This window comes from Urocampus carinirostris, chromosome 17 (assembly GCF_059441175.1).
Source record: "Urocampus carinirostris isolate Australia breed hairy pipefish chromosome 17, RoL_Ucar_1.0, whole genome shotgun sequence".
In the NCBI taxonomy this organism is placed as follows: Eukaryota; Metazoa; Chordata; class Actinopteri; order Syngnathiformes; family Syngnathidae; genus Urocampus; species Urocampus carinirostris.
Window position 1 is genome coordinate 31,346,813 of NC_142365.1, and position 12,312 is coordinate 31,359,124.

The following is a 12,312-nucleotide window of genomic DNA, read 5'->3' on the forward strand; positions in this document are numbered from 1 at the left end:
TCCGCACAGTAAGGCCGATAGCTGGATTTGAACCCACGCAGGAGGTTCCCACGACCTTAGAACTGTGCCGCACACGCGCTAACCACTGCGCCGCCGTGCTGCCCACTTAAATGTTTTATTATTATACATCTAGCTCCCCATTTTTTAAAATGCATTTACTAAATAGGTCATTTTAGTGCTGGATGGTGTAAATGTGTGTCCGAATGTGTTTTTTAGGTGGGAAGTGGTATTTTTTTCACATTGTTTTTTTTTTTTCAATAGAGACACATGTGTTTATTGACTGCAACCTGCTTAATGCAAGTACTGTCTCAGTTGTCTGCTAAACTGCTGTTAAAGAGAAAATATAATAAAAATGTCTGAAAAAAATATAAAGAACTTACACTACAAATTTTGAGTGTAATTTTTCAAATTTTTTTGCTTGTAAAAATAAGAACATTTCTATTTAAAAATAGCAAATCGTATCATTCGGGCAATTGTGGCTTGTTGTCTACATTTTAAGTATTTTTTCCAATCTAGTTTGCTAATACTATCACTAATTATTTTTGGGGCCTGAGACGAGCGCTAAATTAGAATCCTTGGCCTCACTATCCTCCTCCGCCATGAGGCAAGAGAATCGCATGCTTCCCTCTGCATCTGCAGACGATTAGCACAGTAATGTGTTACATACTAATTGTATTATGTTAAATACAGTATTATTACACTACTTTTCGTGGCTCTATTCTTATGATGCACCTTTTCCTATTGCACTATTATTTTGATATTGCACTTACAACTTGTCTGCAAGCACTACATTGCAAATGTCTTGAACTATTTATTCGGACATTCTTTTATCGCCTTTCTCTCTTTTTGGTCTTTATTATGTGTTGATCTTGTTTATCCTGGAGTGTCTAATCTCATTTCAAACAATATTGACTACGTTGTTAATAATAACAATAAAGATCATTCTGTAGTTTTATAATCGATACAAATGTATTATATTCCATTTTATTCAAATGTATTTCATTCTGTTTAATTCACATTTGTTTTCCATATAATATTTACGTTTATTCCATGCACATTTATTTTATTGTAGTATAATCCATTTTAGTAATAATATGCATAACACAATGTTGTGAAAATGTGATTCAGAAAAGGAAAATCAAAAATTTGTGAAGTCAGCTGAGAAACAACTTTAACACTGAATACGTAAAGTATAACCATTAAATATCCTTTTAATTTTATAATTCTTTGATGACTCCACATTATACAGTATTTAGTTAGTTTAAATTTAAACAGAATTGTAATAATGTGTGCCGATTTTTTGTCTTTATTATGTGTTTATCCGTGAGTTCCATGTCTAATCTTGTTGCAAACAATGTTTACTACATTGTTATTGATGACAGTAAAGAAAATAGTATTCTACTCCATTACATCAAAAACATCCATACCACAATGTAAAAATCCAGCAGTTTAAAAAACAAAATCCAAAAACTGTGAAGTTAAATGAGAAATAACTTTAACATTGAATATAACCATTTCATATAAATTTAATTCTATATTTCCCATATGTCAGGTGAGGCATAGCCTGTCTACCCTGACTGCACGTCACTGGTTCACATATACAATGCAGCAGCAGAAATACCAAAATCGAGTCAGGGGTTTGACATTTGAAAACACAAATACAAGAAAACTGAAATAAACAAACCTTTTTTGTTTGTGCAGGTAACGTTTTCGTGGTGAGTTTGGCCTTCGCTGACTTGGTGGTGGCGTTTTACCCGTACCCTCTGGTGCTCTATGCTCTCTTCCATGATGGGTGGGCGCTAGGCAACACGCAGTGCATGGTGAGATCTCAAACTCTTGTTTTCTGCGCAAAATATAGAAAATTAACACACCGTTCCAATTACATGTTTTTGCAGCACGAAGCTAATGCAAATGTGAAACCTCAGTCTACCAGAGGGTGCCTAATCGATTTGTAATTGGGACAGTTGTGTCCAATCCCCCACACCTAACTCTAAAAGGCTGACTCTACATAAGGACATGTTGGACACCTCTCAGTGTCTGGTGATTTTAATTTTGCACGTTCAAGATCACCATTTTCCAGTGTCATCCTAATTTGTGTTCATGTTTTTTTTGTTTCTGTATCAGATAGTTTTATTGTTGTTTTTGACCGTTTGTTTGTTACATAGTTGATGATTTTGTTATCAAATGCCAAATGATTTTAAGAAACCTTTCCTTATTCCTGCTTCCTGCGTTTGGGTCCACAGTAGAAATTGCTAAATGTTACTTTGTTGATTATTTTGTTATTAAATGCCATCTATTTCTGTGCACCTTGCCTTTTCCTGCTTCCTGCATTTGGGTCCCCCACAAAATTCGCAACATAATCGTCAACAAAGTAACAAACGAACAGTCAAAAACAACAATAAAACTGTCAGGTCAAGTCAAGTCATGTTTATTTGTATAGCCCTTAATCACAAATGGATTAAGATCAAAGACTATTGCAAAGTACAGACCATTATGAAACAATCCCCTCATCTAAAACCTACATGAGGGCAAAAAATACGCATATTATCAACATAACATATAGGTTATTCATTTGCTATAGAGTAGAAGTGTGTTTTCAGCTTAGATTTAAAGATTTCCACTGAGGTTGCACTGTCATAACCAGAAACAAAAATTGTATGTCACGAATCAGGATGGACTGTAAAAAGTGATTGTGTGAATCAAAGGTGGAAAATGAGAGTAAAAAATGAAAATCACCCGACACTGGTTGCTGTCCAAGATGTCCTTATGAAGGGTCAGGTGTGGAGTGATTGGACATATCTGTCACAATTACAAATTGATTAGGCACCCACTGGTGGATGGAGGTGCACCAGACTCTAACATCTTCTACTAAGAGCGTCGGTTTGATCATGGCAGGGGTGGGGCTGTAGCGTATCTTCTGAAGTGCTAACATAATATTGGTGGGGCAAAACAATGATTACTCAATATTAGTGGAGATCCGTCCTGTCCGTTTATGCCAAAACTTTGCCCTTTGGTTTTTACCACATCCCTGACAAATTTACTTTTATCACACATCTTTCGAAGATGGTGTGAAAACTGTTTATGTATTTTGACCCATATTTTTTTAGACACTTATATATTTCAAGCTCTCGCAGGCCAAATAAAATGATGTGGCGGGCCGCATTTGGCCCCCGGCCCACAAGTTTGATACATGTGCTTTAAAGGGACAATGTGGTGGTTAAGCTCCAGAGACCTAGGACCACAGTAACAAAGCTGCTATCTGTAACACAATGCGCCAAAGGGAGTCAAATCCTGCACGGCCAGACGTGTCCCCCTGGTGGAGCCAGTACTCGTCCAGGCCTGCCTGCAGTTTGCCTGAGAGCATGTGGATGATCCAGAAGAAGATAAGGATAATATGTTATGGTCAGATGGAACCAAAATAGAACTTTTTGGTAGAAATAAAGGTTCTTGTATTTAATGAGAAAGAATACTGAATTTCTTCTGAAGAGCGCCATACCCACTGTGAAGCATGGGGATGGAAACATCCCACATTGGGGCTGTTTTTCTGCCAAGGAACCAGGATGACTTAATTGTGCAATGAAAAAGAAGAATGTATGGAGCCATGTTTAAAGTGATTTTGGGTGAAAATCTCCTACCATTAGCAAGGTCATTGAAGATGAGACGTGGCTGGGTCTTTCAGCATGACAATGATCCCAATCACACAGCTAGGGCAACAAATGAGTTGTCTAACGACAGACCCAAAACATCACTGCTCTTGAGGAGATCTACATGGAAGAATGGGCCAAAATACCAGCAACAGTGTGTGGAAAGCTTGTGGAGTGACAGAAAAAATTTGGCCTCTACAATTGAAAATAAACGGTACATAATAAAGCATTGAACTGAACTTTAGATTTTGACCTAAACCAAATTTACCTTGATTAGCAAAAATAAATAAATACATAAATATCGAACAATGTGATTTTTTTTTTTTTTGCGCATTTCGTCTGTTATGGTTCCGGTTTACCCATGTTGACAAATGCAGGCCTCTCTGATATTTTCAAGCGGGAGAAACTGTACAATAAGTGGTTTACCTAAATATTTATTTGCTACAGCGGGGCCTTCACATGTTCCTGTGCATATTTTTTCGTCAGGTGAGCGGCTTCCTGATGGGTTTGAGTGTGATTGGCTCCATCTTCAACATCACGGGCATTGCCATCAACCGCTACTGCTACATCTGCCACTCCTTCTCCTACAGCCGTCTCTACAGCTACCGCAACACCCTGCTCCTTGTGGCCTTAATTTGGCTGATGACGGTTTTGGCCATCGTGCCCAACTTCTTCGTGGGCTCGCTGCGCTACGACCCGCGAGTTTACTCCTGCACCTTCGCGCAAAACGTCAGCAGCTCCTACACCGTGGCTGTGGTGGTCATGCACTTCCTGGTGCCCATCGCTGTGGTTACTTTCTGCTACCTGAGGATCTGGATACTCGTCATTCAGGTTGGTGTGTTGTCCTTGGAGGCAGCAGAACCATGTACAAGATGCAGAACAGTAATACAGTAGTTCCTTGTATCGTGGTTTACTTTACACGTGTTCGCTACTTATTGGATTTGCATTATGGTCTGGACTCTGATTGGCTAAAGCAAGGGTGTCAAACACTTTTTAACTGAGGGCCTTATCCCCAGAGACGTAGTCTCTCCAGCGTGTCCTGGGTGTTTTCTGGGTCCTCTTGCCAGTGAGACATGACCAGAACTCTTCCAGAGGGAGGCATCATTATCAGATGCCTGAGCCATTTCAGTTGTCTCCTCTCAACGCGAAGAATGAGTGGCTCTACACTGAGTCCTTCCTGGAGGACCGAGCTTCACAACTTATCTATAAGGGCCCAGCCACCGTGCAGAGGAAACTCATTTTAGCCGCTTGTATCCAGGGTATTATTCTTCAGGTCATGGCCATAGGTAAGGGGAGGAAAGTAGATCCCCTGTTAAATCGAAAGGTTTGCCTTTTGAAACAACTCATTCTTAAACACGATGGACTGGTACAGGGTCTGCATGACAGCAGTCGCTGCACCGATCCATCTGTTGATCTCCTGTTCCATCCTACCCTCACTCGTAAACAGGACTCCGGGATACTAAAAGTCCTGTACTTGGGGCAAGGATCTCGTCCCCAACCCGCTGAGAACAATGACCCAGACCCGTAGGTATTAAAAACCAATCTAGCCCAGGCCCAAACAATTAAAATGATTTGCAGGACCGAGCCAGAAGCAAACCCCTAATTTCATATTCTGTTTGTGAGGCAAGGGAGGAGAAGAGGTTTTTTAAGATAACAAATTAAAGCCGTGTTTTGTGACAAAATCTAAGTTCAACAGCAGTGTACAAACATTTACTTTTTCTATATTTCTGTGTCTGCAGAGGTTCCATTAACCAATTTTCCATCAATAACGGAGGTTTTTAAGCCCCAATGTGATATATGACCACTAGAAGGCATTTTTGTCTAATGCAAACAAAAACTAGTGCCACGGAGCACAGCGTAGGGATTCCGTAATATAAACGAAATACAGATTTTACGACCTCTGATTTTTTTTTTTTTATAAAGATTGACATTGGTATGATAGTTCATGTATTTTTGCCCAGTATTCAAATCCTTTTTCTTTTTTATGAATGGAAGTTATTTGTACCATAGGAGGGAATACATATTACGCACTATCCCTTTAAGAATTGAAGGCAAAATTCTTTGGCCATCCGTCATTTTGACGGGTTGAAAATTGGGCCTTAAACCAAGGCAGAGAAGAATAGAATGTGGGAGAAAGAGGCGGAAAAACAAAGAAGTATGGTGGGTGGATAAAAAAAAAAAAGTCAGCGAGAGCTAAGCTTGTCCCGATCAAACAAAATGAATACCATTTTAGGCTCACCCTCAGGGCTTAAATGCACCCAAGAACGTTTATTTTATTTGTTTAACGAATGCTTAAGCCTGTAAATTGGCTTTGCTATTAAAATGTTTCAATGTACAATGGAGAATTGATAACTATTAAAAATAAACTAATAACGTTTTCTTCACGGGTTTAAACTAAGGTAGGACCTATTGGTAACGTAACCCCATAAAAAATGAGGGATTAGTGGTATTGAGGAGAGTGTACATTTTTTTCTGAAATATTATTTACATTTGTTTTTCCTTTTTTTATGGTGACAGTAAATTTTTTAGAGATAACAATATTGATTTAGATGATAGGCAAGATACCAGAGCATTTTTCAATAATAAGTGAATTTCTTCGAGCAAATGTTTACAATACCAACAGTACAAATAAAAAAATATCAGTCTTTTTTCGAGTGCACGTGCGCTGACATTTACGCACGTGCTGAGGTAAAGAAAAGCTTCACATTGTGGCTTGTTGCAGATCAACATGGTCAAGCTGAAATGTTAATATGTCAGGCAGGATTTAAACGTTCCCTTGTGGCATTTAAAGAATTACGCTGACTCGTGGGGTGGACGGGTCACAAATTTAAATTACGTTATTTCCACATCGCCATAAAAAGTTTCCAGCAGAAGGATGAAGGAAATTCGTTGTCATTACCTGGCTTGCTAAACTGATCGTTACCGTAACAGATTTTATACGGTTTTTTTGATCATTTCAAACTTTGTACAACATACAAAAAATCATGGTGGATTTTTAATGAAGATTAAGTTTGCAAAATTCTGCACTGCTACGTGCAATAAGGAACACTAAATTTACTGCAAGTAAGGAAAGATTGCCACAGTCGTAGCCTGGCAGCTGTCTTAGAACTGGTGTGAACGAAGGAATCTGACTGTTTAATAAAACGAATTATTGCGAGAGCCTGCGGCCAATGAAGTCGCTATGTGATTTCTGCTTATTGTTTTGAATGTCAAGGTGAAGAAATTCTATGAAGCACAGGTATACGTCGGGAGTAACTATGATATCTTCCGTAGCCAAATGCCCCGTCATCTAATTAATGATGTGCATTAATGGATGAACGAGATTTCTTATGGATCACTATCTCAGAAGGATCGGCAGGGAAATGTCTAGCATCGAAAAGTAACAAATTATGCTGTAATTAGGACAATCATTTGCCTACTGTGTCCTCAGCAATCAATCTCAATCAACTAGCGCAGCAGTCATTATTAATTAAATTGGCATTAACATATATGCAGGAGTGTGACAAAACCATTCCCAAAACAAAATAAATAAATAACAATATACTGTGTGAATAAAATTAAGAAGCCCGATTAAATTTTTTTGGGAGAGTAATAGTAGCAATACTTGGTTTTCTCTCTATCACTTTATCATATGCGCAAAGGGTGGGAGAGCTTAAGATCATGCGACCGATCATGCAACTCTACATTAAAAAAAAAAACATTTGAGCTTCTGAATTCTAGTCAGTACTGTACATTGAGTCCTGGGTTAGACCCAAATGTGGAAACACAAGCAGTGTTGATAGTTTTATTGGGGGGTAAGGGGAGTTAACAAGAAGCGCTCTGCATGGGGAAGAAATAATAAATGGGGAAAACAAAACACAGTCCAAAAAACTCACAGCTGTAGGATTAAAGGAAGTCTTCCAGGGGCACGTCACAGGAGGCAGGGAGTGGGCAAGCATGAATGGCTTGAAGACCAACGATCTGTGCAAGTTACACTAGTTCCCTATTGAGCCAAGTGTAGCTAAATAATTGTATGGAGGAGTGGGGATTCCCTAGTCCCTTTGCCATTGTTGCCCTCTTATTAATGGTGGCGTTTTGGACACGCTTGAATGAAGTGTTAATTTCATCTTTTTGGGAGTTTGGACTGTTTTTTTAACTGTACTTAAGACAGGCCTTTCTTATTTACATAATTTTCATGCGACAGTAAGAAAAACTGCGGTGATAAAGACACCCGCCCCACGGTACCCAAAATAGTCTCTTTTTGTCTCTCCAGCATTTATCATGAAGGAAGCAAGACTCCAAACAAAGCTTTAAATGATAAATTTTTCACTTGATAATAATTGATCATTTCAGAGGAATACTATATATCAGGGGTGGCGAACACGTGGCTCTAGAGCTGCATGCGGCTCTTGGCCAATAAGAATGCGGCTCTTTGCCTCATCATATTTTCTATATACTGTGGCTCTTTGCCTTGTTTCATGTTTAGGTTTTTTTTGTGTGTATATTGAGGGTGGACACTTTCCTTGAAATCAACACAAGAACAATACTTGTATTGTAAGGAGAGGAGTGTGTTATGGGAAATAATATGTTTTTAATTGTGTGTGTTTGTGTGTCTGTCTGTCATGGGAGGTCAGTGCGTGGTGTGGCTCTTTGACTCCCACAGTTAAAAATTTTGGCTCTTTGTGTCAAACGTGTTTGCCACCCCTGCTATATATAGACACATACAAAAACAATGCAACGTGGTTTGCTTCTAAAAAAACGTATGATTTATTTACATTGCAAGAAAAAACATTTATTAATTGTCTTTTTTAATAATTCACCGGCAACATTGCATGACCACAATAAGGGAACTATCATAACAGTAATGTGATTTCAGTCGGGCTTTTCAGAGCAGATGCGTGTCTTAAAACTTACCCACAATACACGCTAGAAGCTTCAGACAGAGGCGTTTACTTTGGACCTTGGGGAAGTGTACATTTCATAAGAAGTGGCTGCCTAACGAACGTTTGTGTCCACGGCTAAAGGCTGTGCCAGGTAATTTGTACAAGGCACGATGTATTGTTTGCAAGACATAGTTGGGGTTTCAATTGTGTGTGTGTGTTTTTTTGTCGACTTTGTCTTAAATTTGATTTCCAAAGTCATTAAAAAGTTTTGAACTTGACATGCCTCGAGCAACCCTGTTATGCTAGTTAACCTTTTTTTTTGTCTAGGTGCGTCGCAAAGTAAAGACGGAAGAGAGCCCTCGCCTGCGTCCAAGCGACCTTCGCAATTTCATAACCATGTTTGTAGTGTTCGTGCTTTTCGCCATATGCTGGGCGCCGCTCAACCTGATCGGCCTGGCGGTGGCACTCAACCCGTTGCGCATTGTGCCGCTGATCCCCGAATGGCTCTTTGTTGTTAGCTACTTCATGGCCTACTTCAACAGTTGTCTCAACGCCATCATCTACGGCCTGCTCAACCGTAACTTCCGCAACGAGTACAAGCGCATTGTAACCTCAGTGTGGGTAACACGTCTCTTCGTCACTGAGACCTCGCGAGCCGCCACTGACGGACGCAGCATGCGCAGCAAGCAGTCGCCGCCCCCACCGCTTAATAACAACGAGTAACTGGGAATCGAGCCCACAACTAAGACTGAGTTTGAACTGCTTGACAAATGTGCAAAGCCTCAAAAAGAAATTTACGCCTCACATCACTTGAATGCCAACTTAGTAAAAGTAAAATGAAAATCAGGGTGTTATGTGTCGAAATTTAGTGCAGGGGTCGGGAACCGTTCTGTGTCAAAGAGCCACGAAAGCAAAATGTGTATTTTTTTTTCCAGTAAAAGACATATATTTTATTAAATTAAACAAATTTACCTAACCCAGTGCTTCAATTACGTTCTGCCTGGGGGCCTCGAGCATAGAACCTTAACTCTAGGCTGGAAGTGGCGGACAAAACTTTTTTTCGCCTGCAAAATGCTTGCTCTTTTCGGAGTAGTCCAACCTTTTGGGAGAATATCAACACATCATTGTATTTCCTCCTGCAGCTCTTTAAGTTTAACAGCTGATGGTGCAATGGCTTTGGTGAATTACCGCCCCCTAGCCGATCATAGTTTGTGAAAGCAGTAGCAGGCACTGATTCTCAAACTTGGAATCTAATTGGCTTAAACAACTACTCAAGACTGATGTCATTGTAGACGGTCTTCGAGATTTTTTAGGGATGGTTAGGTTAGTTTCTGAGTTTAGCAGCAACTAAATATTGGTAAATGTGATTTGTTAAATGCTTAATATGAACTAGCCACCTGGAATCAGCACAACCATGTAGGACAGGGGTCTCCAATGTGGTGCCCACGGGAACCAGGTAGACCCCTAAGGACAGTTAAGGTGCCTGCAGACCTGTTTAAAAAACAGCTCACCAGTGCTGGGTCATTGGGATTTTCCAGTAAAATTATTTTTTGATTGTTTGACTGAGTCTATTTAACCCTATTTTTTAATTAACCTGGTAATAACATGATATGTTGATATTTTACAAATTAAAATAAATAGATTCCATTTCATGGGCTTCTTCGACAAAAAAAATCTATTCAGGTAATGATAATTATCTTTCAGCAATTAAGAGAATAAAAAGAGAATCTATTAATGTATTAAACACATTTATTCATTCATCTTTTTATTGATTTATGTGACAGGTGTTACATGCCGAAGTGTCCTTGGGTAAGACACTGAACCCCCAATACCCCCAATAAGCAGGTTAGCGCCTCACATGGCTGCACAGATCATGGCCGCTATTGGGAAATGTGAAGCACAATGTAAAGCGCTTTGGGAAGTCATTGACTTGAAAAGCGCTATATAAATGCAGATCATTTCATTTCATTTCATGACAGGAAGTACAACAAACGATATTACAATTTATGGGTTTTGTAAAGTGAAACAACAAATATTGTGCAGTTTTTTAGCTAGCTTTCTTGCTACCGTTTTTCCTATCTAGCAAGCAGTCCAGCAAGCTAAATTGTACTTTTTTTTGGGCTGTTACTTGGCTAACATTTTACCTATTTTCCTAGTTATCAAGCAAAATGTTGGCCTCTTTTCTAGCTAGTTTTAAGCTTTCTATCTGACTTGTATTTTCCTTTTTTTCTTTTTTTTTTGTATTTTACTCTTTTAGCTAGCTAACTAGCTCTGTTTTACTTTGTTTTACCTGTTTACCTTTTTAGCTCACTGTCAAGCTAACTCCTTACCTATTTAGCAAGCCACCTAGCTAAGTTGTTAGTTTAGAAATTCATATCAAACTGGGTGCCCTTTGCGCTAATTAGTAACCAAAAATTTTGAATGATTTAATATGTATTGATGGACAAGGTATAATTAGCATCATATGACTCGGAAATTTTTTAGGCCACGAAGGCCCACCACTGTGAAATAATATTGATAATGCTAGAGCCTGAGTGCCATATCAACAAACATCCCACTTTAAATGTGTCTCCCTCCTACAGTTACTTAAGATCGTTGAGTCTCATTTTGACTTTTCTTGTATATAATGGTTTCAAAACAGGGTGCAAGCAGAGTTCCATCATGTAAATGACACAAAATACTCCAAACTAGAAGGATACGTAAGAATTGTATGGTCATTATTTATCCACCGTTCCCTTTTCTAGATATTAATCTTCGACATAAAAAGAAATATCCAAGAAATGGTAGGAGGCAGACGTTACACTCTGATCATAGTCGTAGCCGCCCATTTTGGGGTGATCAAATTCAACCCAAGCACCCCCGCAAAGTTATAACATTTTAAAAACTCTCTTTCCCTTAATATAGGACAGGATAAGCCGGAAAAACACTAGATGAAAAATAAAAAAAGGTCAAACAAAATATGAACAATGCAGGGTCGGAAATACTCCACTGCCTTAAAACGGTTCAGTCCATTTGATTCCTAGCACCACGGTAAGATGTATCGTGATAATCAAGTAGTTTCTCCTCATCAGTTGACCACATTGTCATCACATTTTGCTAAAGTATCGATAAATCATTTGGTATTGAAAAAAAGTAATTAATTGATACTGTTTTTATTATATTGAATTATTATCTCATGGTAATTAAACAGCTCATGTTTGAGAACACAGAGGTCGATTATCTATTCATTATTTTGTTATTCATTACTTGTTTAAATGACTGAATTCATATTACCTAGCACCCCCGAAGCTCTGAACCTGAAATCGCCCATGACTCTAGTGAATCTTGTTGGTCAAGAGGCCTGGAAAAAACCTCATCACATTTCTTCTTATATATATATATATATATATATATATATATATATATATATATATATATATATATATATATATATATATATATATATATATATATATATATATATATATATATATATATATATATATAACACACATATATATATATATATATATATATATATATATATATATATATATAATAATAATAATAATAATTTCCTTGTATTGTCATTCTGTGTAACAATAATGTACACAGAACGAAATGTCGATTGCACCTGACCCGTTGTAGCGAGCCGATGCAGCCGCAGCCAACATATATATATATATATATATATATATATATATATATACGGCGGCGCAGTGGTTAGCGCTTGTGCGGCACAGTTCATGTCATGGGAACCTGTCGTGGGTTCAAATCCAGCTCCAGACTTCCTGTGCGGAGTTTGTATGTTCTCCCCGTGCTTGCGT

At 38.4% G+C, this 12,312-nt stretch overlaps 1 protein-coding gene across 1 annotated transcript in view; it reads left to right on the plus strand.

The window, feature by feature from the left end:
• mtnr1bb (melatonin receptor 1Bb) overlaps positions 1-11,887 on the plus strand; it is a 91,506-nt gene extending 79,619 nt beyond the window's left edge. The window contains exons 2-4 of the mRNA XM_088321793.1: positions 1,702-1,820; positions 4,131-4,475; positions 8,834-11,887. Of these exons, the coding sequence (XP_088177919.1) occupies positions 1,702-1,820; positions 4,131-4,475; positions 8,834-9,229 (860 nt within the window). The 3' untranslated portion in view covers positions 9,230-11,887. The remainder of the gene's footprint in view (positions 1-1,701; positions 1,821-4,130; positions 4,476-8,833) is intronic.
• The last annotated feature ends 425 nt before the right edge of the window (positions 11,888-12,312 follow it).